The sequence below is a fragment of the Passer montanus genome, unplaced genomic scaffold, assembly GCF_014805655.1.
Source record: "Passer montanus isolate IOZ18808 unplaced genomic scaffold, ASM1480565v1 scaffold163, whole genome shotgun sequence".
Lineage (NCBI taxonomy): Eukaryota > Metazoa > Chordata > Aves > Passeriformes > Passeridae > Passer > Passer montanus.
Window position 1 is genome coordinate 746,552 of NW_024363494.1, and position 26,760 is coordinate 773,311.

General features: G+C 53.7%; 2 protein-coding genes across 6 annotated transcripts in view; both read left to right on the forward strand.

The window, feature by feature from the left end:
• Window positions 1-18,593, forward strand: part of MYRF (myelin regulatory factor) — a 44,837-nt gene extending 26,244 nt beyond the window's left edge. For 3 of the 5 annotated variants that reach the window (XM_039703527.1, XM_039703522.1, XM_039703528.1), the window contains 20 exons: window positions 4,300-4,495; window positions 5,103-5,179; window positions 5,654-5,764; window positions 6,038-6,128; window positions 6,966-7,166; window positions 7,790-7,898; window positions 8,339-8,448; window positions 8,901-9,061; window positions 9,481-9,553; window positions 10,130-10,218; window positions 10,546-10,614; window positions 11,125-11,205; window positions 12,344-12,429; window positions 12,531-12,692; window positions 13,391-13,669; window positions 13,756-13,843; window positions 14,138-14,212; window positions 14,335-14,437; window positions 14,948-15,022; window positions 15,233-18,593. In XM_039703527.1, coding sequence (XP_039559461.1) covers window positions 4,300-4,495; window positions 5,103-5,179; window positions 5,654-5,764; window positions 6,038-6,128; window positions 6,966-7,166; window positions 7,790-7,898; window positions 8,339-8,448; window positions 8,901-9,061; window positions 9,481-9,553; window positions 10,130-10,218; window positions 10,546-10,614; window positions 11,125-11,205; window positions 12,344-12,429; window positions 12,531-12,692; window positions 13,391-13,669; window positions 13,756-13,843; window positions 14,138-14,212; window positions 14,335-14,437; window positions 14,948-15,022; window positions 15,233-15,319 — 2,323 coding nt within the window. In that variant the 3' untranslated portion in view covers window positions 15,320-18,593. The remainder of the gene's footprint in view (window positions 1-4,299; window positions 4,496-5,102; window positions 5,180-5,653; window positions 5,765-6,037; window positions 6,129-6,965; window positions 7,167-7,789; window positions 7,899-8,338; window positions 8,449-8,900; window positions 9,062-9,480; window positions 9,554-10,129; window positions 10,219-10,545; window positions 10,615-11,124; window positions 11,206-12,343; window positions 12,430-12,530; window positions 12,693-13,390; window positions 13,670-13,755; window positions 13,844-14,137; window positions 14,213-14,334; window positions 14,438-14,947; window positions 15,023-15,232) is intronic. The other 2 variants (XM_039703526.1, XM_039703523.1) reach the window with 2 other exon arrangements.
• Window positions 18,594-20,558: 1,965 nt separating this feature from the next.
• FEN1 (flap structure-specific endonuclease 1) lies at window positions 20,559-23,238 on the forward strand. Its single transcript, XM_039703521.1, has 2 exons — window positions 20,559-20,636; window positions 21,368-23,238. The coding sequence occupies exon 2, from the start codon at window positions 21,369-21,371 to the stop codon at window positions 22,527-22,529; it is 1,161 nt and encodes a 386-aa protein (XP_039559455.1). The 5' UTR covers window positions 20,559-20,636; window position 21,368; the 3' UTR covers window positions 22,530-23,238.
• Window positions 23,239-26,760: the final 3,522 nt, after the last annotated feature.

Below are 26,760 nucleotides of genomic sequence, written 5' to 3' on the forward strand. Positions count from 1 at the left end.
CTCTGCATCCTCCCTGCATTCCTGGGGGGTGACAAAGAGCTGGCAAGCAGTGGGATGGCTTCCAGGAACCTCTCAGGGACCCTCTGTTCCCTCCCAATTCCCTCCCTCCTCTTTCCACACAGCCAGCTGGGGTCCTGTGGGGGACATGGAGCAGGGAATGCTCTGGTACCTGTGGATAACCTGGGACTGGGATCACACTTTGCCTGGGAATGGGAGCCAAGGATTCCAAGGGTGGGGGCAGAGTCCCAGCTTTCCCACACAAATCTGCTCATCCAGTCTTTATCCCATCTTTCATGGTGGTGCCAGGGCAGGGAATTCTCTCTTGGAGCTAGTTGCCTCTTTTGGACTCTGTGGCTGTTTTCCAACCCCACAGCAGGAGAGGGATAATTTGGGAAGACAGTTCTTTCTGGTTTACCAAGCTATTTCCATAAGAGAATATCAGCAGCTCCAAAGCCATCCTGCATCTTTCCCTGCTCTCCACCACCAGTTTGTTCCCTCTGGATGGTGGGATGGGGAAAGCTGAGCATCTCCCATGGATCCTGTCCCCAAATCCCTTTTCCATGTGCAGGAATTCCACTGCCACCATCTCTGACCTCTGTCTGGACACGTCACCTCTTATCCTTTGGTTTTCCAGCCTCCCTTTTCCTTCTCGCCACTTCCCGCTCTGGGAAAATGTTTTTCCATCCCAAACACATCACAGCCTGTCCCGTGCCATTTCCAAGCATTTCTCTCCCAGTTCCAGAGATTTTTCATGCACCCTGCTGTCCCCAGGTGGATTGGCAGAGACAAACTCCATGATATTTTCTGCTGGGCACGGAGGAGTTGCTGGAGAGCATCTACAAAACCAGCCCTGCCCTTTGGATCTTGGGATCACTTCCCTAATGCCTGCTTTCAGGATTTAGGGTAAAAGCCAGAGCAAACCCACTTCTGCAGCATTGAGGTCGTCATCCTGTTGTGTAAGGAATAAATTCCATTGAGGTGACTCCATGGGGATTTGAGGAAGCCACGTGGGCTTTGTTGTGGTGCTGGATTTGAGCAGAATTAAGGGTTAAAGGTTGATTGATTAATTTTTAGCTCCACGTTACCTCAGGGGACTCTTCCTGCTCTTCCTGCTCCTGTCCAAGCTCAGGTTACATCTGTTTTTAAAATGGAATATCCCTTCATTCTCTTGGTGCAGCACTTTCCCAGGATAATCTATGAGAAACACACAAAAAAGTCCATCTTTCCTTGCTCCTATAATGGCATTTTTAGGTTGGTTAATTTAAAATTGACAGGTGAGAATTGTCTCCTTCTTTTCTGCTTTTGGGTGTCCTCAGCAAATGAGCAGCATCCACATTGGGATCCATAATTATTTCCCCATTTTAGCTTCCAAGGAGCAGCCATTCCCAGTCTGGTTTCTGCTGGAAGCTGTCCCCAGTCTCGATATGCTGTTTGAGTTCCCTGTGATCCAGGTGCCCAAAACCTTTTCACAGCTTCAGGAATGTGAATCATTTGAATTATCTGATTTTTCATACTCTTGATCCTAAGAAAAGAGTCCAGAAAGGAGGTGAAGGAGGGAGAGCATGGGAAGCTGTCCAGGTTCTTACCAGATTCTTGGGAGTGATTACAGGGCAAAAAGTACAATTAATGCTATTCCATGTTTTCCTCCCTTTGCACACAAAAAATTAGGTTCCATAAGGGGATGGGGTAGGGATTAGGTTCCATTCCAGGCCTGTGTCTCAGGTTTTGCCAAGGAATCTGTGTTGTTGAACGAGACAGAAATCCCTGGATTAATTTTATGTATAACATAAAATGTTTTTGGCCTTTTGCTCCGATTTTGTGGTTTTAGGCTCAGTGAACATTTCCAGGGATGAGCTGGTTTCCAGCAGCGGAGCCAAAGAGGCCTGGAACTGGGCAATTCCCTAATTTACTCCTGGGAGAAGGAGCCATTCATCTCCCTGACAGCAGGCTCCGATAAACTCCAGCTCCCTCCTCCCTCTCCCAGTTTGAGGGAAGGCAGCTGGGAATAGTGCAGCCCTTCATGGAAGCATCTCCATGCCTAGGCCAGAGCCTTGGAGCTGGGAAAACGGGAAAAGGTGCTGTTCTTTTCCCATCCAGCAAACTGGTGCTCTCTGAGGGTCAGTCCTGGGGTTTTGAGGTTGCACCCTTTGGCTGGTAGAAGTGTTTGGATAAACAGCTCCAAACTTGGCTGTGCTGCACATCCTGGATCTCACCAAGGGAATGGAGACCTGTGAGATGTTGTCCAGACCTGCTGGATACGTTTTGGGATATGTGATATGGGGTGCTGGTGATGGATCATGGATGTGTCCCAGGAAGCTGAAGGGAATACATAGTGTGGACACACAGTGTGGGAGGTTGTGTAGCAGTGTCCTGCTGCTCAGCTGGAGTTTGTATCCTGGAAGCAAAAGAAATCAGGGAATGTCTTTGGATTAGGGGTCTTCCAATATTGTGTCTTAAGAACGGTTTAGATATAGGGAAACCTGGATGGAAGGAAGGAAGGAATGCGGGAATATGAGCATTTCTCTGCCATCCTGCTCTTGGCCAAATCCCAATACAATTCCCTGTGGGGAGTTTGTACCCCCTTACCCTCACTGGGATCAGGAAAAACCCCTCTGATCCTGCCCTTCTGTCCTGCCTTAATCCACCCCTGTCAGTAGGGATGTTCGGGATCAAATAATCCATTTGACCCCAGACCTTTTATTCCTGACACTCTGCCCTTTGGCCCTGCCCTGTCCCTGGAAAAGCCAGCATGGAAAGCAGCTTCTTCCCTCTGATCAATCCCAGTGCAGGGATCCCAGTTTGGGGGATGCAGCAGCACAGCCATTGGGAAAATGGGAAAATCAATGAAAAGGAGCCTCTGGAAGGGGATTGTGGAAGACCTGGAATCTCCAGAAGGCAGAGGAGTGGGGGCCTGCCTGTCTCCCCTCTGTCAGCACACGTTTAGCAGCCATCAGTTTTCCAATTTGGGAAGCATCCATGGTTTGGAAGTTCAAACAGCCCCTCCCTCTCTTTGGCTTTGCCAGTTAAAAAACAGTGGGAAGAATGTTGAACACTCAGGAGCCCTAAAAACAGCTGGGAATGGCTTAACTTGGGTCCCCTTGGGATGAGAGTGCTTGGGTCAGCTTCAGCTGCGTGTCCCAGTCGGGAATATCCAGATGGAGAATCCAGGGGTGAGGCTGGGAGGAGGCTGGGGAATTCCTCTCGTGCCTCTGGGCTAAGGTAGTGCTCTGCTCCCACCGCCTGGTTTGTGTCTGGAGCAGGGCACAGCATTCCCGACTCCCTGAGGCGTAAGGAGCGAGTAGTTCCTCGTGGCTATCCCAGAATTACTCATGGCAGCCTGGAATCACACCCAGCTCTCATCCACATTAACTCCTCAGGTCATTGCAGGGGGAGAATGGTTTTATTCCAGAAAAAAAGGAGGGATACTGGTGAAGAATCCCTCTCTCCTGCTTCCCAGAGTCTCCTGAGTTCTGCCACATTTCTTACTGTCAGTCTGTCCACCTCCCCTCCCACTGCTCCAGTCTTTCTGGAGGTGGAAGTCAGAAGTGGTTTGGTTTTGGGGGAAAAGTACTCCATCATTTTTAAGCCTGAGATCCAAGGCTGGGCTGAGCTCCCCCTTTATCTCATCCCTTGTTCCTTAATTAAAAGCAATGGGATTTGTGTGTTCTGTGGGATGAGAGGCAGCTCCTTCCCCCCTTCCGAGGGCCCACCAGCCCAGGACTGGGCTTTATGGATGGTGAGGAAAACGGACTCACTGCAAAGGCCACATATTTCCCTGATTCCCATGGAAACCAGCCCATTAAGGAGATGTAGATTAAACCTTTCCAGCTGGTGTGTGTTCATGGAGCAGCCAGGACCCCTCCTCCTCCTCCCTCCCTCTCCTCCTTCTCCAGACCTGTCCATAGGGAGAGCTGGAAGCTTTTCCACAGCAGCCAGAGCAGGTGGTTGTGAGTTCAGCAGGAATTCGGGATACAAGGGTACAGCTGGTAGAAGGTAATATTGGGAATGCCACTGAGCTGCTACTCCCAGTGAACCATGTTGAGGGGATGCTCCAGGCTTTGGGCAGGCTTTGGAACTTGGGATCTCCATATTCATTCCCAGCTGAATGGGAGGAGCTGTAGAATGATGTGGGTTGGAGGGGACCTTATAGATGATCCAGTGATGATCCATGGGCAGGGACACCTTCTGCTAGCCCAGGTTGCTCCGAGCCCTATCCAGCCTGGCATGGAACACTTCCAGGGATGGGATATCCACAGTTTCTGTGGGAAATTCCTGTTCTCACCTGCTCCCTCTTCCCAGCCCGATGCTCACGTACCGCGTGGATGCCGACAAGGGCTTCAACTTCTCCGTGGGAGACGACGCCTTTGTGTGCCAGAAGAAGAACCACTTCCAGGTCACCGTGTACATCGGAATGCTCGGCGATCCCAAGTACGTGAAGACCCCCGAGGGCCTGAAACCCTTGGAATGCTTCTACCTGAAGCTGCACGGAGTGAAGGTAAGCAGGAGCTGAGGGACCATGGCGAATCCAGCTGGGAAAAGGAGGTTGGGAGGTGGCTGGGGACAGGTAACAGCACCTCTTCATGTAGTAGAGGAATGTGTGGATTCACACAATTATGGAATTGGATAGTGTGGAAAAGCCCTCTATGATCATGGAGTCCAACCCTTCCCCCAGGACTGCCAAGGCCACCACTAATCCATGTCCCCAGGTGCCACATCCATACAGCTATTAAATCCCTCTAGGAATGGTGACTCTACCACTGCCCTGGGCAGCCTCTTTCAATGTCTGACCACCCTTTCCATGAAGGAATTTTCCCTGATATCTAATCTAAACATCCCCTGAGGTCATTGAAATACAAGTCCTAAAATGGGCTCAGTCTGGCTATCTTCAGGATTGCTTCCCACTCACCTTTGACTCCAGAGGGATAAAGGCAATCCAGGAAGATCCTTCCCCTCTCAACATTTTTGACACTTGGACAGCCTGCACTCAGGCTGAGTGTTCAAAGTTGGATGTACCCTGTCATGGAATGATGGGCAGAGAGCTGGGAGGGAGGAGGTGGAAAGGGGAAGGTCTCTGTGCCACATTCCCAAATTGTCCTCTCCAGCTCGAGGCCTTGAACCAGTCCATCAACATCGAGCAGTCGCAGTCGGACCGCAGCAAACGGCCCTTCAACCCCGTCACGTGAGTATGTCCTTGTGGGAATGAGCATCCTGTGCTTCCAGGGAATAAGCAACAGCAGGAGAAGGTGAGGAAGAGGTGGAGTTGGTCTCCCACTCCACTGTGTGAGTGTCACACTCTCCAGTTTTCTCCTGTTTTCCTCTCTTTGTATTCCCAACATTGCTCTGTGCCCAGGTCATAGACTGGTGGAGCAGGCCAGGAGATGGCCATTCCCAAAAAAGCACTCCTCTCCAGGTTGTGGCTCCAGCCTCTCCATACCTGGTTCCTCAGGGCATGCAGTATGTGTGGCAGGTCCCAAGACAGGACCAGTGTGCAGTTGGGAATGAGGGAAGAGTGTTGTTGGGATCAGGGCCTCCAGGTGCAGGAAAACTGCATACTTCCCACCTAAGGAAGGAAGAGATAGGAGAGGAGTGGGAAAAGATAGGCAGCATTCCCAGATAGCCACCATCACATTCCTTTGTTTTCCTTTCCTTCCAGGGTGAACCTCCCCCCAGAGCAGGTCACCAAGGTCACTGTGGGGCGGCTGCACTTCAGTGAGACCACAGCCAACAACATGAGGAAAAAAGGCAAACCCAACCCGGACCAGAGGTGAGGGAGAACACAGGGGCCTCCTCCAGAACATCCTGAGAATCCTGTGGATCTGCCTGTCCTGGGGTTGGGCAGAGTGGCTGGAGTGGGACGTGGGAATAGGGCTTGGACTGCGGACACCAGAAGGGTGTCCCTGGTCTGGGAGGGGTTGGAGGCACCCAGCACAAGGAGAGGGGATGCTGCGAGCCCACCGTGGTGCCCAGTGCTCCAGAGGGGATGGAGATCCAGCTGTTCCCAGTACAGGATGTGTCCCTGAGCTGTGTCCCTCTGCAGGTACTTCATGCTGGTGGTGGCCCTGCAGGCACACGCCCAGAACCAGAACTACACGCTGGCAGCCCACATCTCCGAGCGGATCATCGTCCGGGTAAATCCCTGTCTCCTCCCTCCATCCCCACACTCCTTTGCTGCACGGGCTATTTCCCACATTCCACATCCACAAAGTGTTTGGATATGGGTTGTGGTTTAATGGTGAATGTGGTGGAGGTGCTGGGTTGGCTTTGATGTTCTTAGAGGTCTTTTCCAAACTTGATTTCCCACCTTTCACACCTCCTCCAAACTCTTCCTGCCTTGCTTGTAGCTTTCCCTGTCCACACTTGGGTTCTGGCTTCAGACTTTCCTAACATGGTTCAAGAGCCTGTTACAGGATAAGGAAGGAATCCCATTCTCCAAATGGGATCAGTGTCCAGTAGAATTGTTGGGAATGAGAGAAAAGTGTTGTTGGAACTCTGCATCAGGAACAAGAAGATGCAGGATAATTGGGCACTCTCCCAGAACACCACCTTTTCATGTCCTAAGGCAGGGGAGCAGGAAAAGAAAGGCACCATTCCCAGGCTCTCCCAGGGTTTCAGTGGAGCACTCAGCTCCAAAACATGAAAGCAGGTAGTAAAACCCAAACAGGGATCTCAGACAAGAAGTCCATGATAGATTAGGCAGCTTCTAGGATGGCCAGCGCAGAATTTCAGGGAATTGCAGGCAGCCTGGAATGCTCTGAATTTGGGATCCAGGAGTATCATCCATGTCACTTGGTTTCCTGCTGTCCTGAGTGGCTGCAGCACTGATAGTTGGGATAACAGCTGAAGAAAGCGAGGATATTCCTTTAGGAAGAGGAGAGGAGCAGGATGGGCCAACCTTCCCCATCTCTGCTTCCCAGCATTCTCCTCCCTGCTTTTCAGTCAGTCCCTGTTGTCCCATTTCTGCACAGGCTTCCAACCCGGGGCAGTTTGAGAGTGACAGTGACGTGCTGTGGCAGCGGGCGCAGCTCCCAGACACCGTGTTCCACCACGGCCGCGTGGGAATCAACACGGACCGCCCGGATGAAGCCCTGGTGGTCCATGGCAACGTGAAGGTCATGGGGTCCCTGATGCACCCTTCGGATGTCCGAGTGAAAGAGGACATCCAGGAGGTGAGAACCTGGAAAGCAGCGTGGGCTTGGGGTCACCAGGAGGCTGAAGAACTCCAGTGGTTCTTGGGGTCCCTTCCACCTGGGGATATTCCATGATCCTATGACTGTAGAGCAGATGGGAAGTGCCTTAGGATTCTTTCTGTTCCAAGCACAGCCAGTCTACTGTGTCTTAGGGAACATTGACTCTTCCAGTGTTAACCAGAAGTAGCAAACAGTGGGAAAATGGTGGAAAACGAGTGAAAAAAGGGTCAGTGTGGCAGGTACCACACTGGGCCTTGCCAGAGCCTGGGTGAGAGGCTTGGCTCTGATTTGAATTCCTCTCAGCTGGATTTGCCTGTCCAGAAAAGCTGGATATAATCATGTCACCTGTCTTTGGGAACTGTCTCTTCCCTGTGTCTGGTTCTGCAAAGAGACTCAGTCTCCTGATTTCCCTGTCCAAGGATCTGTCCCAACCTGGACATTAATCCCAGTGTTTGTCCTTATGACTGCTCAGAGCAGGGCTCAGGGCTGTCTCCTAAAGGAATTCCCATGGGCCATAGTGGGTTGTCCTGCTTGGATGCAGAGTGGTGGAGACTTGAGAAGCAATGTCCTGTTGGGAATTCCATGTGCCTGTTTTGTCCCAGGTGGACACCACGGAGCAGCTGAAGCGAATCTCCAGGATGAGGCTGGTGCACTACAACTACAAACCCGAGTTTGCAGCCACGGTGGGCATTGACAGCACCTCTGAGACAGGTACATCCCATGGGAATACACCTGTGAGACAGGAATGTCCCATGGGAATACGCCTCTGACACAGGACTGCCCCGCAGGAATTCCCTGCCTTTCCCAGGGGCTGTACCCAGCTGTGTACCAGGGCAGCCCCCCAGGTGTGGGGTGGGCAAGAGGGGCCTTCTAACCTCCCAAATTAAGGAATCTAATGAAATTCCCTCTTTGGTGAGTGGGAGAGAAGGTGGCACTTCCCACAGGGAGGAGATTTCTCCGAGTACACTATGGTGGGATGATGATCCCTATCCATAGAATTTGGGGAGCAGCCTTGTCTGACCATCCTCTGCCCTTCAGGGTCTCCAAGGAGCCCTGCACAGCTTGGAGTGAGGAAGGGACACCCTGGTGTCACTCCTGGAGTATCCAGGGGGTGCAGGATGATCCCATCCCACTGCTCCATCTCCACACAGGCGTCATCGCTCAGGAAGTGAAGGAGATCCTGCCAGAAGCTGTGAAGGACACTGGGGACCTGGTCTTTTCCAATGGGAAAACCCTGGAGAACTTCCTGGTGGTGAACAAGGTTGGTGGCAGCCAGGAGGTTGGGGAAGCTGGCTCAAGGGAATTGGATATAGATATGGAAAGAGGAAAAGTGGGATGCCTGGGAAATGCTCCCAGATGAGTTTCAGACCTGGCTGGTCTTCCAGAAGTCGGGAGCAGCCCTGGGTGGATATCGGACACCAGCAGGGAGGAACCAGCCTGACGCTGGTGAAATTTGGCAGCATCTCCTTCGGGAAGGGCTCCTTGTTGGCAGGTTCCTGCAGGGAGGCTCCCAGTCCTAATCTCCCCTTCCTAGATAAGATAAGGTGCTTATGTCAGGATAACCTGGAGCACCTTGTTTCCTGACCTTTCCCAACCTGTGGCAGCCTGGTTGCTGCTCTGGGAATCAAGGGAACAGTCTCCCATGGCACACATGGAGAGCATGGATCATCCAGGTCCACATGTGCCTCAGCCTGCTGCCCTGATTCCTGGCAGGAGCGGATCTTCATGGAGAACGTGGGAGCCGTGAAGGAGCTGTGCAAGCTCACGGATAACCTGGAGACACGGATCGATGAGCTGGAAAGGTGGAGCCACAAGCTGGCCAAGCTCAAGAGGCTGGACAGCATGAAGTCAACTGTGAGCTCTGGAACCTTCAGGTACCCATGGAGCCACAGGGAATGTGGCTTCTTTCATCCCAGGAAGTTCCAAGGGGCAGCTCAGATTGGGAACAGGGAGATGAGGAAGGACTGGGATGTTGGCTGGTGTTGCTTGGCCTGCAGTGGATTTAAAGAGCTGAGCTTGAGGGGGTTTGGAATTCCCACAGGACCAGCCCAACAACACCCAGGATGAAATGGTCTCCCTGTTTCCCTAAAGTCAGTGGCTTTTTCATGGCAAAGAGTTTCCCATGCTTCCAAAATCTCCATCCTGACCCTGCTTATGCTGGTTTTGGGGCAAAGCACCAAAAGGGTTTGACTGTCACACCACAAAAACATCTTTTCCCTCCCAGAAAATCCCATTTTTGCCTGGGAAAGCTATCCCTGCCCAGCTCAGCTCCATTCCTCCTTTCTCCTTGCAGCCAAACTGGGAGCCAGTTCAGCCGGGCAGGAAGTGTGCCCCACAAAAAGAGACCCCACAAAGTCGCCAGCAAGGTAAGGGATGGATCCCAAAGGAGCAGTGCCAGGAGTAGAGAAGGCTCAGCCTGGAGGAAAGAGATCAGGGGGAACCTCACTGTCCACAAATCCCTGGAAGGAGGTTGGAGCCAGGAGGCTGGGCTCTCTCCTCCCTGCTTTATCCAAGAGGAAACAGCCTCAGGTTGTGCCAGGGGAGGGCTAGGCTGGATATTAGGGAAAATTTCTTCTTGGAAAGGGCTGTCAGGCACTGGAGCAGGCTCCAGTGGTGGAGTCCCCATTGCTGGTAGGCTTTAAAGACTGTGTGGATGTGGCACTTAGGAACATGGATTAGTTGTCTTGGCAGTCATGGGGGTAGGGTTGGACTCCACGATCCTAGAGGGCTTTTCCAGCCTCAGTTTCCCCATGATCTTCCTTTCTATCTCCTAATGGAGACATTAAATGACTTCTAAACTTGGAGAGTTGAGGATTTTCAGGGAGGCAGGAAGAGAGCTCAGGATGGGCTGGCAGAGATCCATGCAGGGAGCAGAGCAGTGAGGGAGCTGAGCTGATCCAGGGGATCCTGAATGAGCTGATCCAGGATTTTTTCCGTTGCAGTCTCCCTCAGTTGTCCCGGAGCAGGCCTGCATCAGCCAGCGCTTCCTTCAGGGCACCATCATTGCCCTGGTCATCATCATGGCATTCAGGTGAGATCCCCCTCCTGGGCTCCCTCTGGCTCATCCACTGGGACTGTGCTGTCCATGGGGTGTGCAGCGAGGGGCTGTGGGTCTATGGCTTCTTCCAGAGAACCCTGGAATGCTTTGGGTTGGAAGAGACCTTAAAGTTTATCTGGTTCCACCCCCCTGCCATGAGCTGGGAACTTCCACTATCCCAGTTTGCTCCAGCCTCACCACAAACACTTCTAGGGATGGGGCATCCATCTCTCCTGGGCTGGAATCCCATGGAAGTGGATCGATCCCATGTCCTGTCCTTGATCCCTGCTCCTCCTCACCCTGTCCTTCTCTCTTTTCCAGCGTGGTGTCCATGTCCACGCTCTACGTGCTGAGCCTGCGCAGCGAGGAGGATCTCGTGGACATCGATGGGTGGGTATTTCAGGAATCACTGGGAGGGATGGGGTCACCTGGGAGAGGCTGGAGCACAGAGACTGGGGTTACTGAGCACAGTTCCAGAGCTGCAGACCCTGCCAAGCGCAGCCACACGTCCCAGTCTGATGGTGGTTGAATTATCTGGAGCAAGAAGTGAGGAATAGAAAAGGAAAAGGGAATCTCTTTTTGGATGTGCTGAATGTTCCTTGGATGCCTCCAGCTGGACTAAAACAGCCTCATCCCACTGGTGCAGCAAGGCTGGATCAGCTTTGGGAGCTCATGCAACCTGATAATGAGTCTTTTTTTCTCCCTCTTTTCCCTCTCCCATTTTTCTCCCTCCTCTCCTCCTTTCATCTCTCATCCAACCCATTTTCCTTACGCTTTGTCTTTGATTTCCCCTTTTTTGTCTTTTCCTTCCCATTATCTTCCATATCCTCTTTCATTCCCTGTCCTCCTGGTCATCTTCCCACTTTCCTGTTCTCCTTGTCTCCCTGCACTGTCCTGTAGCTCCTTTGCTGTACCCACTGCCTGTCTCCTGGCCCTCTTTCGGCATGGGGGTCCCGGAATTCCGGTCGCTCTGTGTCCACGGTATGTGACTGTTTCATTATTTCATTATTTAATTCCTTCATCCCTTCTCTTAATTCCTCTTTTTTTTTTTTCCCTGCACCACAAAAGGCCAAGAAACTGGAAACAGAGAAAGGGATGCGAGACTTCCAGTGGGATTCCAGGAGGAAGGGTTATGGGTCTTGTCAGGGAAGGGAAATTAGGAGTAGGAGATGGAAAAATCAATTAATTAAAGGTTAAATAAAGCAATTGCATCCTGCAGGGAGAGCAGGAGCAAGATAAAGCTGTGTAAGGAGAAGGGATGAGGCAGTGGAGGAACTTAAGGAATAAGGGCTGGATTTAGGCTGGGATGAAGGTGAAGCTCCAGATGTTTGTGCCCACATTCTCTTTGGAAGACTGGCATTGAGTCTCCTTTCGCCTGGAAAAGAAATCCCTCTATTTAGACAAATCTAGGAGATGACAAAGTGTTTTTTTAATTCCTCTAAGTAAGTGAAGCTGCGTTAATCCCACAGAAACCTGGAGCGATGCTCAGGAACAGATAAGACATGGACACAGGGGTCCAGAAGAGCTCCTTGTTCTGCAGACCTGGGAGAAAGATTCCCTCCCTTTCCCATCTCCCTTACCCTCAGGAGATGCCTGTGGTGTCCTCAGCTCAGGTCTTGGATAGCTGCAGTGAAACACCTGGAATTCCATGGGATGAATTTGGTGGGGGCGGGGTTTGTGTGTGTTTGTGAGGAACAAGGTCTGGAACAGTCTGTCTTCAAGGGATAAGGGGCACATTCCTTAGGGAGTGGTGAGGGCTTGAAGCCTGTTGATTCCCAAGAAGCTAAATTCACCCAGGAGATTCCTGATGGGAGCAAAATCTGCCATGTACACCGTGTTCTAGGAGGGTTGCTGGTGTCCTCTGAACCAGCTGGAACTTTTCTCTGCCAGACATGGAACTGCCACACAATTCCTTGTGGAATTTCTGAGCTCTCCTTGATGTCTTCATGGCTCATGTGCCTTTCTCCTGCCTTTCCCAGATAACTCTGTTCTCCTCCACATCTCCACTTACTCCATGTCCCTCTTGCCATCCTCCTGCTGCAGCCACTGTTCTCCCCAGCTACAAGAGACCCCATTGTCCACATCCAGGAAGTTTCCAGCATCTTTTCCTGCCTTCCAGGTCAAGCCAGAACATTGACAAGACGCAGATCGTTCGATCCACGGCCGCATCCAACGGAGCCGGCAGCAGGACCCCCCCAGAGCACGGTGGGTGATGGATTGGGATGGCTCTGGTTTCATGGAAGGGCTGCAGGACACCAGGCGCTGCTCCCATTCCATTCCTTGACTTATTCCCTGTGTCCCTGCAGTCCCAGATGAGACACATGGAGTAGCCCTTGGCATTCCCAGTCGCGGTGTGCTGGCCTGTTTCAGCCCTCCCTGTTTTTCCACGTGCTGCTCCGTTGGTCCCACTGACATCTCTTCCACTGTCCCCTCGGAGACCAGCCCTGCCCATGCCACCAACCGGACAGGTGAGGGCCAGCCCAGATTCCCAGAAATGCTGGGACATCTCCAAGGTTTGTGTCACCTCATGTCCTCGTTGTGTTCCTTGTGAGAAGGTCTCCTCAGTCTCCTCCAGGATGAACAATTCCAGCTCCTTCTCCCCTCCAGCTCATTCATCATCCTCATTCCACTCCTTTGGAAGCTCTCTAATAGCTGATGCCCTTTCTATCCTTATCCTTGGATGTATCCTTTATATCCTTCTCTGCCCATGTGGTGCAGTTTGGATCCTGTTCCCAGGGATATGTGGGAGCTGGAAAGGATTTGGAGCTTCCCATATTGCCAGCAAAAAGTCATGGGAAGCTACACCAGGCACAGCTCACCTGAGCAGCCCTGCCTTGAGGTTTGATCTCATTCCCTTCTCATTGCATCATCAGCTCCATTAGGCACAGAGGGAATAGAAGCACAGAACCCTGGAATGCTTTGGGTCAGAAGGGACCTTAAAGCCCATCTGGTTCCACCCCTGCCATGGGCAGGGAACCTTCCAATATCTCAGGTAGCTCTAAGTCCTGTCCAGCCTGGCCTGGAACACTTCCAGGGATTCAGGGGCGGGCACAGCTTCTCTGGGCAACCTGGGGAGCATCAGGAGGTGACATGGGGATAGGGTGATCCCAGTGCTCCCAACCTTTCTCTGCCTCTCAGCACAACCTTCTCTCCCATTTTTCCACAGACCAAAGCCAGCCCTCCCTCCTGCCAGTGACAAATATCAAAGCCAAATCCAGGGGCATCACCGGGAAATCCACCTCCTACACCAAGTGGCCAAAGACTCCTGACAGGTCTCAGAGCTTCGGCAGCCCCAATGCCAGCCCCTCCTCCCCCTTCTCCCACATCCAGGGCAAATCCAAGTACATCTCCAACCTCTCGCTCTCCCGCAGCCACTCCCGGCAGCAGCGCAGCCTCCGGCAGCCGGTGAGCGAGCGGCCCCGCACGGAGCAGCCCGGCACGGATGGTACGTGGGTCCCATCTTCTTTCCCTTCCAGCCTCGGGATTTCCCACCCTTTGCTGCTCCTAAACATCTGGTTCTCTCCCTGGCAGGGCCAAGCCCGGTGCTGCAATCCATCCGGATTCTGGAGATCAACCTGGCCATCCATTCCCAGTACTGTGCCGCTGCTGACGCCTGCAGGTGAGTGGGAAGGGCTGGCTGGTGGCGCTTTGGTGGCACTTTGGTGTGAGCAGCAAATAGGAAAATCTGGGATTTTTTCCAAGATTTTTGGGTGTTTCTTGCCAGCACCTCATGCTGCTCCATGGGAAGAGGAGCTGGTGCTCCCAACCTTCCCTCAGGGGTTGTGTTTGGTGGTGGGCTTGTCCTTGGGACACTGGGAATTTCTCTCCGAGTTCTCAGCCTGCCAGGGATTTTGAGTCCTGTCCTGACCTTCCCACAGCCTGGTGACATCTAATGTTCTTTCTGTGTTCCTAGGACTGGGAATTTCAGCTACCGCATCCCTGTGAGCCAGCAGACAGCCGTGAACACCAACCTGACACTGGAGATGAAGTGAGTGCCCATGGATCATGTCCTTTGGGAACCCCTGGAGTGGCTGATGTGGCCATGGTGTCTCCATGGGAAAGGGACACTTGCTCCCCCTTCCAGGCTCTCATGGTGTCCTCTCTTCCCAGCTCCTCCTCCACTGTGTCCATCTCCCTTTGTGACCTTGTCTCCAGTGATCCCTGCCAGGATGCTGTGAGCAGGAACAGCTCCACTGACTCCACAGATGCACAGGTAGGGAGAAGGGGACAGCTCACAAAATACACATGGAACCACTGAAGTTGCAAAAGTCCAACCATTCCCCCAGCACTGCCAAGGCCACCGTGTCCCCAGGTGCCAAATCCACACGGCTTTTAAATCCCTCCAGGAGTGGGGACTCCACTGCTCTCCTGGGCAGCCCTTCCCATGAAGAAATTTTCCCTAATACCCAACTTAAACCCCCTGGCTCAGCTTGAGGCCGTTTCCTCTCATCCTATCCTTGGTTCCCTGGGAGCAGCACCTGATCCCTGGCTGCCCTCTCCTGTCAGGGAGTTATGCAGAGCCAGAAGGTCCATCCGGAGCCTCCTTTCCTCCAGGCTGAGCCTCACCAGCTCCCAGAGCCCTTCCTCATCCCACTTGTGCTCCAGGAAACATCCATGGGGTCACTTGACAGCACGGGGCTGTGGATTTCCTCACAGATCCAGCCGGGAGGACATCCCCAAGCTCATCCCTGACCTCATGCCACTGTTCCCCTTCCTTCCCCAGGACACCACGCACCGCTGGCCTCTGGTGATGCTGTCCTTCCGGGAGTTCTCCTACCACTTCCGAGTGGCGCAGCCGGTGAGTGCCCGCAGCTTGGCCAGGGCCACGTGGAACGAGAGAAATGTGGGATTTGTGAAATGTGGCAAATGCCGGTTTAGCACCAGGAGCTTCCCACAGTCCTGTGGGTGGTAGGAGGATGACCTGTCCCTGCCCCAGCCCATAATCCAGGCAGAATTCCGCCCTTGGAGTCGCACCCCTGTCTCTCTAAGCTGCTTTTCCCATTCTTAGGGCCGAGCCGACTGCAGCACTTCCCTGGAGCAGCTGGGACACCTCTTCACTGACTATTACTTCCAGTTCTACTGGCTCTGTGAGTGAGTCCTAGCAGCACCAGTGCCCTCTGCTCGGAGACAGGAGGGGAACTGGTGCCACTGGGAGCCTCCCGAATTCCCTGCTCCGCTGGCCCCCAGCCCCACCTCATCCCCGTGTCCTCCGGAGCTGGAATGGTGATGGCTGGAGACACTGAAGCTCAGGACAGACAGGACCTAAAAGCCACCACCAGCCCTGTGGTGGCTCCTGGGGGGACCGATTCCCAGCATCCCACACTCCTCTCCTTCCCTTAGGGGGATGTTTGTGTCCTCCATCATTTCCCCCTCCCCTTCCAACACTGGATTTGGAAGCATCACACCGGACTGAGCGTGGACAGCTCTGCCACATCTCAGAGGGGTGCTCCTTCCATGGACAGGAGCCCCACCCGGTGCTCCCAGATGTCCCACATCAGTTCTTCACAACACTGGAATTGCTTCAACACTGGAGCCCTTTCCAAGAGCCAAATGCTGGAGTTTGGCCTGGAAAGGACAGCTGTGCCTGGACCTACTGGAAGTTCTACACTGGAGTTGCTGTTCCTTCTGCTTGGCCTAGGGCCACTTCCCACAGACTTCCCAGACACTCCTGGACCTGCCAATGGACACGTTCCTCTGGGAACAACCGGAGAAGGAGCAGCTTCGACGTCATCCCCCCTCTTCTTTGTGCTCTTAAATCCCATATCCATGTGGGATATCCAGGTCTGGATGGATAAAACCCCCACTCAAGCTGCTGCTGAGGCCATGCCACACCTGGGGACACTTGTCCCCAAGCCAGGGGTGACAAATGACCGGGACTTACCCACATTTAGTGTGGTAGGATCCGTTTTTATCCGCTTGGAAGCGGCGTGTGCGGAGCTGCCTGGTCGGCTCTGGAGCCAGTGCCAACCTCTGCCCAGGTGTGCAGCACTGGCAAAGCCTGGAGTGCCCTGCAGAGCAAGGCCAAGTCCCTGGGAACACCAGGATCTGTGTCCAGGCAGGATCTCTGCCTCAGGAGAGGGGTGTCCTCCCAAAAGTTGGGATGGCAGCAGCTGCAGGCTGTCCCTGCCTTCACAGAGGTCTGCTGGGGGGATTTGGGATATTTTACTGTTACAAGTCCTTAAACTGCTAAACTACTGAATTTTTGTGGGGTTTAAGCCGTAAAAAACCCAGGAATTTCCTTCTGGCCCCATTGAGCCACGTGTGTCCTGTGGGAAAGCCAAGTGGCTCCCTGTGCTTCCTCCTCCCCATCCTGCTCCTCGTCCTACAGAGGAGTTGTCTGCATTCCTGGAGGCTCAGCCACCTCCAGGTTATTCCAAGATGGATTTCCCTGAGGAAACAAGTGAGGGGGGAATGCCACATGTTGATCCTAAGGACACTCTAAATCTGCACTGGAAAAACAAAGATGGGGTTTATCCAGGTAAAGTGATGGTTCCTGGGTACGTCTGGTTTTATCTCACATCATCCCCCTCCTGAGCTTATCCCAACAAAGCAGCCCTGAAATTCCTGGTGATGTCACTTGGATTTGGCATCTGCCCCCAAGGAGCTGTTTGTAGGGAGGTTTCAAGGCCTGAAAACACTGAATTATAGCTACTAAAACCCACTGAATCCTGGGAAGCAGGGAATAGTGGGTGAGCAGGGCATTCCGAGCAGCCAACCAGTTGGAAAACCCAGTTTTGGGAAGCTCAGTGGGACAACAGGGTGCCCCAAGGCTTGGAATACCTGTGCACAAGCAGGGGGGCTCCATGCTCAGCAGGATTCTCTGTTTTTCCCTGAAAGTGGGAAGGAAACACCTGGATGTAGCTGAGTGCTCTTCCCTCCACCTGCCCTGAGCTGTTTTTCCTGGTTTTAAACTGGGAAGTGACTTCCTTGGCATGTTTATTGTTCCCTTGGCAATCAGTGGCCCAGGCTGGCACGTCCTTCCTCAGGTGAGTGATGCCAAGCTGGGATAAAGCCCCTGGGAGAGGAAACAGGGAATGTTGGGGGGGCCAGAGCCTGCAATCACCCCCCCTCTCAGCCAAGACACCCCAGTACATTCCACCCCACTCCTGAGGGAAGGAATCAATCAGTGGTGGCCCAGGAGGAAGTTGGGATCTCTCAGGTGTCCCCAGGATGCTCAGCCATGGGATTTAGGGAGATTCCCAACAAACCAAGTGCCTGGAAACATCTCTAGTGCCTTTTTCCTTATGGAACAGCCCCAAGGAACAGTGTTTTCCCACATATATTCCCAAATGCTGCCTCAGACATGGTGCCCAGTAGTTCAACTGGGACGTGGCAATTCCTGGAGTGCCAAAGCCAGCCCCACCCACATGGAACTGGCAGCAATCCCTGGGATCAGGAGAGGACAGGGATTCAGGATTAAGTTTTTAGTGTCAATAGTACCTTATGTCTTAAAGTGGCACAGGTTGCCCAGAGAAGTTTTGGATGTTCCATGCCTGGAAGTGCTCCAGGACAGGTTGGATGGGGTTTGGAGCTGCCTGGACTAGTGGAAAGTGTCCCTGCCCATGGCAGGGAGTGGGGCTGAATGGGCTTTAAGGTCCCTTCCCACCCAAACCATTCCAGCATTCCATGATAAAAATCATCCATCAGCTGCTGCCCAGCAAGGCAGCAATGAGCTTCAAAGGGGTTCCAAACTGAAGGAGTCATGGAATTGCTTCCAGGCCCGTGGAAACAGCTGTCTGCATGGATTTCACCCCCAAAACGCATCTCTGCCCCTTCCCTGTCCCCAATCAGTACCAAGAGAGTTCACAATCAGGCCTTTCCCTGTGTGGGATGGAGGGAATTCTGAGCCGACCTCTCCAGCTTGGGGAAATCCCTCCCTATCCAGCGGCAAAGAGACATTCCTGGCAGGAAGGAAGACAAAAGGCTGGAGAACGAGGCTGTTTGGGAGTTGTTTCAAAAGCAAATTCCCAACTCTTCTGTCCTACTGTTGGAGCTTAAAGCCTGTAAATAGAGACTATGGCACCACTGGAAGAATTAAGGAAAAAAACCACCACGTAAAGCACTAATTTTGTTGGTTTAAATGTTGCTGCCACAGCTTTAATCACTGTATTTTGCCAGCCAGTTCGTAGAGTTGCATTTGTAGCAGGTTATTATTGATTCCTGGTTTTTATTTGTGGGGAACAAGCGTGGTTTCCCTCTTTTCTTCCTGATTTATATTTATATTTTGCTGAATTTGAGGGCTGAGTTTCCGGATTCCCCGGATTTTTTTGTTTGTTTGTTTGTTTTGTTTTGCTTATTTAGACTTTGTTTTATGCTGGAGGTAAATGTGCCCATATGAATAAAATATATAAATACTGCTTTGTATCCAAGGATGGCTCCTGGTGTTTTCCTCCCTTTCTGAGGAAATAACTCAGGTGAATGGCTGTAAAACTGCCCACGGGATGGAGGAAATTCCAAGTGTTTAATCAGTGGAAGTTTCTGGATATGCCCAGTCATGGTTCTTTGGAATGGGGATAAAAAGGAGAAAGGAAGGAGGAAAAAGAGTGGAAGAAGGGGAAGGAAAATAGGAAGGGAAGATGAAGGAACTGGGAGAAAAATTAAGAAAATAAAGATAAAAGAAAGGTTAAATGGACAAGGGGAAAAGTAAGAAGAAAGCAGAAGGACAAAGAGCGGAGGAAGAAGAAAAAAGGAGGGAAAAAAGAAGAAAGGAAGGAAAAAGGAAAAGGAAAACCCACCTCTGACCTCACATTGCTCATGTCAAAGGGCAGACTCAGATCCAGAAGGATCTAAAAGTCTGCAGAAGGAAATCTTCCTTCCCAAATAGGAAACTGGGGCTTGAATTTGTGATTTGGAAGTGGAATGGTTTCAAAGCTGGGCTAAAATTCCAGTCTGCCTCTTGAAGACCTATAACTCAATTCCTTGTTTCTAGGCCAGGCAGTTAATTCAGGAATTAATGAAGGGCACATCCAGCACCACAAAACTCCTGGTTAGAGGTGAGAACGGGCACAGCATTCCCCAAAAAAGGGCGAGGGGATGTGACGGCAAAGGAGACTGAGGGATTAAAAGCAGATTTCAGATTTATTTTGCACAGCCTTGCTGCACCAGGACACAAGGTGGCACTGGAACACCTGTGACCACACATCAAGCACAGAAATCTGGGATAACACTGGCATTATCCCAAAGCACCTGGATCTGGTGCCAATATGGAGAAAGGGAGGCTCAGGAGGGACCTTTCCACTGCTCAACTCCATGACAGGAGTGTGCAGCCAAGTAGGATTGGTCTGTTCTCCCAGGGAAAGTGACAGGACAAGAGGAAACAGCCTCAAGCTGCACCAGGGGAGGTTTAGGATGGGCATTAGGAAAAATTCCTTCAGGGAAGGGGTTTTAGAGCACTAGAACAGGCTCCAGAGGTGGAGTCCCCATGCCTGGAGGGATTTAAACACAGTGTGGCTGTGGCACTTGGGGACACGGGTTAGTGGTGGCCTTGGCAGTGTGGGAGGAGTGGTAGGACTGGGTGATCCTAGAGGGCTTTTCCAGCCTTACACTTCCCATAATTCTATCCAAGCTCTTCGGGAAAGCCAGATTAAAAAAAAATAATAAAAGACAAACCAGCAGTCCCCAGACAGGTGTGTCACAGAGCCACTTTTATTCACCTGTGGGTCACTGCCTGTCGCAGACCACACCTGCTACAGGCGTTTTCTCCTTGAAATACAAAAGAAATATAAAAAGAGCTTCCCCGAATGCCCCATCCAGGCCCGCCGGGGGCTCAGACGTAGATCCCAACCCAGAGCAGCAGGAAGAGGACGCCGAAGCCCATGAAGAGCGAGGCCACCAGCGAGATCAGCAGCTCCTTGTAGATGTCCCGGGTGTACTTGGTGGATGTCACCTCGTAGCTGCCAGGCCGGGGGTTAAGGCGATAACAGATAACAGATAACCCTCACCCGCTCCCCTGCCCCCGGGAATTAGGGCGACAATCCGGGACTGCGAGGCACGGCAAGGGGACGGCACGCCCCGCCCGCTCAGCCGCGGGGATACACGAAGAACCAGGCGGTGAAGAACATGCCGATGGCCAGCAGCACCACGGTGAGGTGCGGGAACACGGCCGGGTTCACCGGGCTCGTGTATCTGCTCATCGCCTCCAGCTCCTGCGGGGACACGGCGGTGTTCAGCGGGGCCGGGCCCCCTGTGGCAACCCCCGGTCCCCCCATCCCCACCCTCACCATGTCGCCGGTCCCTGCTGCGACACGTCGGCTCCGCTCCCGCCGGCGCACGTCCGCCCCCCTCCGCCGCCGGAAGTGGAAGTGAGGGCGGGAACGAGGCGCGGCGAGCGCGAGCCGCCTCCCCATTGGCCGGCGGCGGCTCCCGGCGGGCTCGGCGGCGGAGCGCGGGAGCGGCGGCGCGCGAGCGGCCGGGGAATGGCTGAGGGCTAACGGGGATCTGAGGGGACACGGGAGCTCCAGGGGTAATGGCTGAGGGCTAACGGGGATCTGAGGGGACACGGGAGCTCCAGGGGTAATGGCTGAGGGCTAACGGGGATCTGAGGGGACACGGGAGCTCCAGGGGTAATGGCTGAGGGCTAACGGGGATCTGAGGGGACACGGGAGCTCCAGGGGTAATGGCTGAGGGATAACGGGGATCTGAGGGGACACGGGAGCTCCCAGGGGTAATGGCTGAGAGATAACGGGGATCTGAGGGCTAACGGGGATCTGAGGGGACACGGGAGCTCCAGGGGTAATGGCTGAGGGATAACGGGAGTCCTGAGGGGGGTAATGGTGGCTGAGGGGAATGGAGGATCTGAAAGGGATGGAAGAGGGGTTGATGGCAGGCCTGGGGAGCTGGGAGTTAAGGAGATAAGAACGGGGAGGTGATGGGGCCTGGATGGTTGTAATGGGGGAGATAATCGGATTTTGGGGAGGGGGATTGGGATGGGAGGGGCAGAGGTTGGAAGGGGAGTAATGATGGGCCGAGAGGGGAGTGGTGAGGGATGAGGGTGGCCTGAGGCAGGATTCGGGATAAGTGCTGCCAGTAGAGGCTGCAGCCCTTGGAGCGATGGTTTGCAGGCGAAGCACTGCCCTCTTTGCTTCCCCCTCCTTGGGTTCCTCATGCAGAGCCCGCTCTCAACATCCCCCTGTCCCTTCCCCAGGATGGGAATCCATGGCTTGGCCAAGCTTATCGCCGATGTGGCTCCCGGGGCCATCCGGGAGAACGACATCAAGTCCTACTTTGGCCGGAAGGTGGCCATCGACGCCTCCATGAGCATCTACCAGTTCCTGATCGCCGTGCGGCAGGGAGCTGACGTGCTCCAGAACGAGGACGGCGAGACCACCAGCCACCTGATGGGCATGTTCTACCGCACCATCCGCATGGTGGAGAACGGCATCAAGCCGGTGTACGTGTTCGACGGGAAGCCCCCGCAGCTGAAATCCGGGGAGCTGGCCAAGCGCACGGAGCGCCGCGCCGAGGCGGAGAAGCACCTGCAGGAAGCGCAGGAGGCCGGGGAGGAGGAGAACATCGAGAAGTACAGCAAGAGGCTGGTGAAGGTGACCCCGCAGCACACGCAGGAGTGCAAGAAGCTGCTGACGCTGATGGGAATTCCCTACGTGGAGGCGCCCGGGGAGGCAGAGGCCAGCTGTGCCGCCCTGGTGAAGGCCGGGAAGGTGTACGCCGCCGCCACGGAGGACATGGATTGCCTCACCTTCGGCAGCCCCGTGCTGATGCGGCACCTCACGGCCAGCGAGACCAAGAAGCTGCCCATCCAGGAGTTCCACCTGAACCGGATCCTGCAGGACCTGCAGCTGACCTGGGAGCAGTTTGTGGACCTGTGCATCCTGCTGGGCTGCGACTACTGCGCCAGCATCCGCGGCATCGGGCCGAAGCGCGCCGTGGAGCTCATCCGGGAGCACAAATCCATCGAGAGGATCGTGCAGCAGCTCGACACCAAGAAGTACCCCCTGCCCGAGAACTGGCTGCACAAGGAGGCCCAGAAGCTCTTCCTGGAGCCCGACGTGGTCGATCCCGACGCGGTGGAGCTGAAGTGGAGCGAGCCGGACGAGGAGCAGCTGGTGCAGTTCATGTGTGGGGAGAAGCAGTTCAACGAGGAGCGCATCCGCAACGGCGTCAGGAGGCTGAGCAAGAGCCGCCAGGGAAGCACCCAGGGCCGCCTCGACGACTTCTTCAAGGTCACCGGATCCATCACCTCGGCCAAGCGCAAGGAGCCGGAGCCCAAGGGAGGGGCCAAGAAGAAAGCCAAGACCAACTCCAAGGCCAACGGCACCGCGGCCACAAAGACTAAAAAGGCAAAATAACCGGATCGGGCGCCCACAGAACTCTGGGATTGGGTTTTTGGGGGGCTTAATGAGGAATTTTAGACTAATGGCAGTTGTGTGTCAGTGCTGCGTGTTAGTGCTGGGAAGGAATGGGTGAGGCCAGCAGAGTGGAAGAGCTTCTGGGCACAAACACCCCCAGATTTCAGAATTCCAAAGCTGAACAGCTCCAGAGCAGACTCAGGACAGATTAGATTTCAGCCTGATCCCATCCATCCCAGAAAAGGTAGATGCAAGCAGAAACTGGAAAGATAGGAGTGGAAGGCAAGCTGGAATTGAGAAGGAGGCTTCAAGTAATGAGGTAAAATTCTCCCTTTAAAGAGAGTTCATTAAGGTTTTTCCTTCCCTTTTCATGGTCACTCCTTATTCAAAACCCAGTTGTGATCTCAATTCCAGCAATGTCCTGGCCCTCTTGTAGTGCATAATCCCAGGAAAGCTGAGCCCAGACTGCAGCTCTCCCAGTGTGAAATTTGCTTAGAAATGCTTAAAAATAAAAATATCCATAAGCCTAGAACTGCAGCCTCTTCAGTCCCTGAATTCCAGAGGCATTTTCCCGTGTTGTACACACTTACAGGTCCCAGGATGGGAATTAAAATCTTTTATTTCTTATTTTATTCTGTATTTTCTATAGTGTTTTGCTTGTCAGAGCTATGGGATGGGTTTTGTTTTCAGAATAAAATTTGAACACAAAGACATTGTTTCTCTTTCTCCAGAGAAGTGGCTTAAACGGTGGTTTTAAATGAAAATCCCAGTTTTAGAGGGAATTCCATAGCAGCCGACAAACCAAACGCAGTCTGGAACACAAAGAATTCCAGTTTTGAGCTCTCTGGATGCTTCGTAGACATCAAAATCCGTGAGTCTGCTCTTTGCCAGTTTGGACAATAAGAAGGCTGGCTTGTTTTCTGGGGAAACTAATCTTTAATATTTATTATGCATTAACCTTGCTAGAATTGGCATTTATGTTTCCTTGCTGTGGATTCTCTTAGATGTTTCAACCCACAATTGTTTTTTTCCCTACAAGTTTTTAAATTAAGTGTTCCTCTTTTATCTCCAGATATCTTCATAGGTACAGGAATGGTTTTGTGGTGGAGGGATAAAAAGTTATTTTAGAATAATAATATCTGGAAATAAGTCTGGGAAATTTACCAATTCTAAAAGCTGCTTTTCCACCACCCTCTCCCTACCCGGTGGTGCTTCGTGGTATTTCACTCCATTTCTCCTCCATTTCTTATTCCAAACAAAGATTCCCACTGCTTCTGACACTGACATTGTTATTAATGAATTCCAGTTCCACTCTTTATCCTTGGAGCAAGTGCTGTGGGAAGCTAGGGAGCCAGCAGAGCCAATCAGAGAGGGCACAGGGGATTTGGGGCTCTCTGGTGTGGGTAGTCTCCCCATGGGAAGAATGGAATACTTTTCCACCTTTTCCCCTTTTCCACCTCTTAGTTCTAATGAAATGAAATTTCAACTTCTTCATCCCAGTTTTCCAGCTGGCTGGACCGTGACCCATGTGTTACTCACAGCATTCCCATCCTGAATCCAAGCCCAGCATGTGCCATCTCCTGGGACGAAAGGAACCCTGTCCCAGTGGAAAGCAGAACAGTGGGAACTCCCAGACAGCTTTTGGGGAAACCCTGAATTTATCCAGCACGAAAACGCTATGGAGTGTGCCAGCTGCTGCCGCGAGCTGCATCCTGGATCCGTGAGAGCCATCTCCTGAGAGCTCCCGTGTGCTGCCGTTGCCGCTGGAGCCTCTTGTCCAGCGCTGCCCGCAGGGTTTTCTCCTGTGGCACTGCTGCACACTGCGAGCCGTGCGTTGGGCACCAGCGGCTCAGCGACACTTGCTGCTGGGAGTGCTTTGCTGGAGGGGCTTGGGCTCCTGGTTGTATTTCCAGGCTTTTCCCGGCTGTGGGTATCTGGTGAGTTCTGTGGATAGGCACGGCTCCAAGGCGGCAGGGAGCCCTGTCCATGTGGGCTCCTCCTTCTGGAGTCCAGCAGATCTCATGGAGGATCTGGCAGGGATGGAGACCTTGCTCCCAGGTGGGGAGCTCTTCCTTAGCCTTGTCCTTCTCAGCCAGCTCCAGGGAGCATCCCTGACATGGGAACAGCTGTCTTTGCTGCTGGAGCCGCTTGTCCAGCAGCGTGCGGAGAGTCTGCCCAGATGGCTCTGCCTCAGGATCCTGGGAGCCGTGGACTGGGCACCGGCGGCTCCAGGACACTTCCACTTGCTTCTTGGCAGGAACAGGCCAGGTTCCAGTTGGAGCACAACACAGGTCACAGAGGGTCTGGATGGGAATGGAGGAGCCTTTCCGAGGGATGGACATTCTTGGAAGGGGGGAGGATCTCAGCCGGCGTCGGGCTCTGCGGAGGGCTGAGCCTTTTCCAGCGGCAGATCTTTTCCGACAGATCAGGGGTCTTGTTGGGCTCCTGGAGGGCCGGGGGCTCTCAGAGGAGCTGGAGGAGCTGGAGGAGGCGCAGCAGGGCAGGGGGCCTCGCTCCAGCAGCTGCTCCAGGTCCTGCCACCACAGCTGCCACAGCTCCGAGTCCCGCGGCAGGGACACCTCGGGCCACAGCGGCGTCACCAGGTCCTGCAGCTCGCGGGCCGCCGTCACGCAGGGGGTGCAGCAGGGCCCGCAGCCGCAGGGCATGTACGGGGGGCTCTCCGGGGCGGCCGGGCCCTGGGCAGGGCTCTCCTCAGCCCGGGGGGAACCGGGAGCCCGCGGGGCCGCTCGGCAGCACCGCGAGCCCCCGGCCCGGCCCCCGAGGCGCTTCCGCGCCTTCCAAACGCGGGCGGCCAGCAGGACGGCCGTGGTGGCCACCAGCAGGACAAGCGTGGGGAGCAGGACACTCATGGCTTCATCTGTGTCCCATCGTGGCTCCACTGGGAGCCAGGGGTGGTGGCACGTGTGCTGCAGAGACACCGTGCTGATGTCACAGTGCTGCGGGGGGGACACCTGTGTGACATCACAGCCCCGCCTCGCCCTGGCGCTCACGGCCCCAGGGCACTCCAGTGCTTCCAGGGGCAAGGGGCTCCATGTGGGCACTGGTAGCCCTCTGGAGCAGAACAGATGGAAAGTTTCTCAGGCAAGTAGGACACAGTGATGAGGAGGAGGATGATGGCCTCACCTCCTGGCTGACACAGCTGGGGACATGGATTGTCCCATGGGACACTGCAAGGTGCTGGAGGAGGAAAAGCTCTTCTCAGGAACCACCAAAAGATGTCTGTGTTATCCACAGCATTCCCATCCTGAATCCAAGCCCAGGGCTGTGCCACACACTGTGAAGAAAATGAACCCTGAATCCTACTGAAAACAAACAACCAAAGCACTGAGGTGGAGCAGCATATTTTCCATGGAGTGTGGTGGTGATGGAGAACTGCATCAAGATGGGATTTAGCAGGGGGGAGAGGGACAGGCTGGGTACCCGGGACATCCCATGTAGCACAGGGCAGAAATGTCATCTCCAGTGGAGCACCTGATATCCTACACCAGCTGTGGCACTGCCACACGATGCCAGCTTATCTGTGTGGTCATGGAAGGACCTGGAGGGTGGCACCATCACCATGGGCTGAGTCAGACTGGTTTGATGTCTGGGATAAGACCATATGTACTGGAGATGGTGGAAGGTGGTGAGTCCTCAGGCTGTTTGGAAGGTGGAAGGTTTTCAGGCTGTTGGGAAGAGTTTGGATCTTGTCCCTCCCAGCTTCTGGAAACAGTGTCTGCGGAATCATAGAATGGTTTGGGTGGGAAGAGTCCAGCTGGGAGCAGGTCCAAGCTGAAGGTCTGGACAAGGCCCAGTGGGAGTAGGGAATGGGGCTGGCTGGAGAGCAGTTGGGACCCAACTGGGAGGTGCTGGTGACTCCTGGCCAGAGATGGAGTCACAGAATTGGGATTAGAAACAGCTACAACCCCAGGCCACCACCTACGGATTTCCGGGGGGGAAATGCAACTGGTGGCCTGAGGCTGATGCTAATTGAGGTTGTAATAATCAAATGGAGATAATTGCATCTGATTCATGCCATGAGAGCTTCTGTGAGGATCAGAATAGGTTGAACTGGAGACAGCAATGTGCCTGGAGGAACAAGCCCGTGCCTGCTGGGGAAAGGCTTTATTGATGCCCAAGAGGGCATTGACTCCATGGAATTTGGGTGAGGCTGTGCTTGTGTGTGGTGCTGGGGAAGAGAAGGAGAGGAGCTGAGCTCATGGAATTAAGC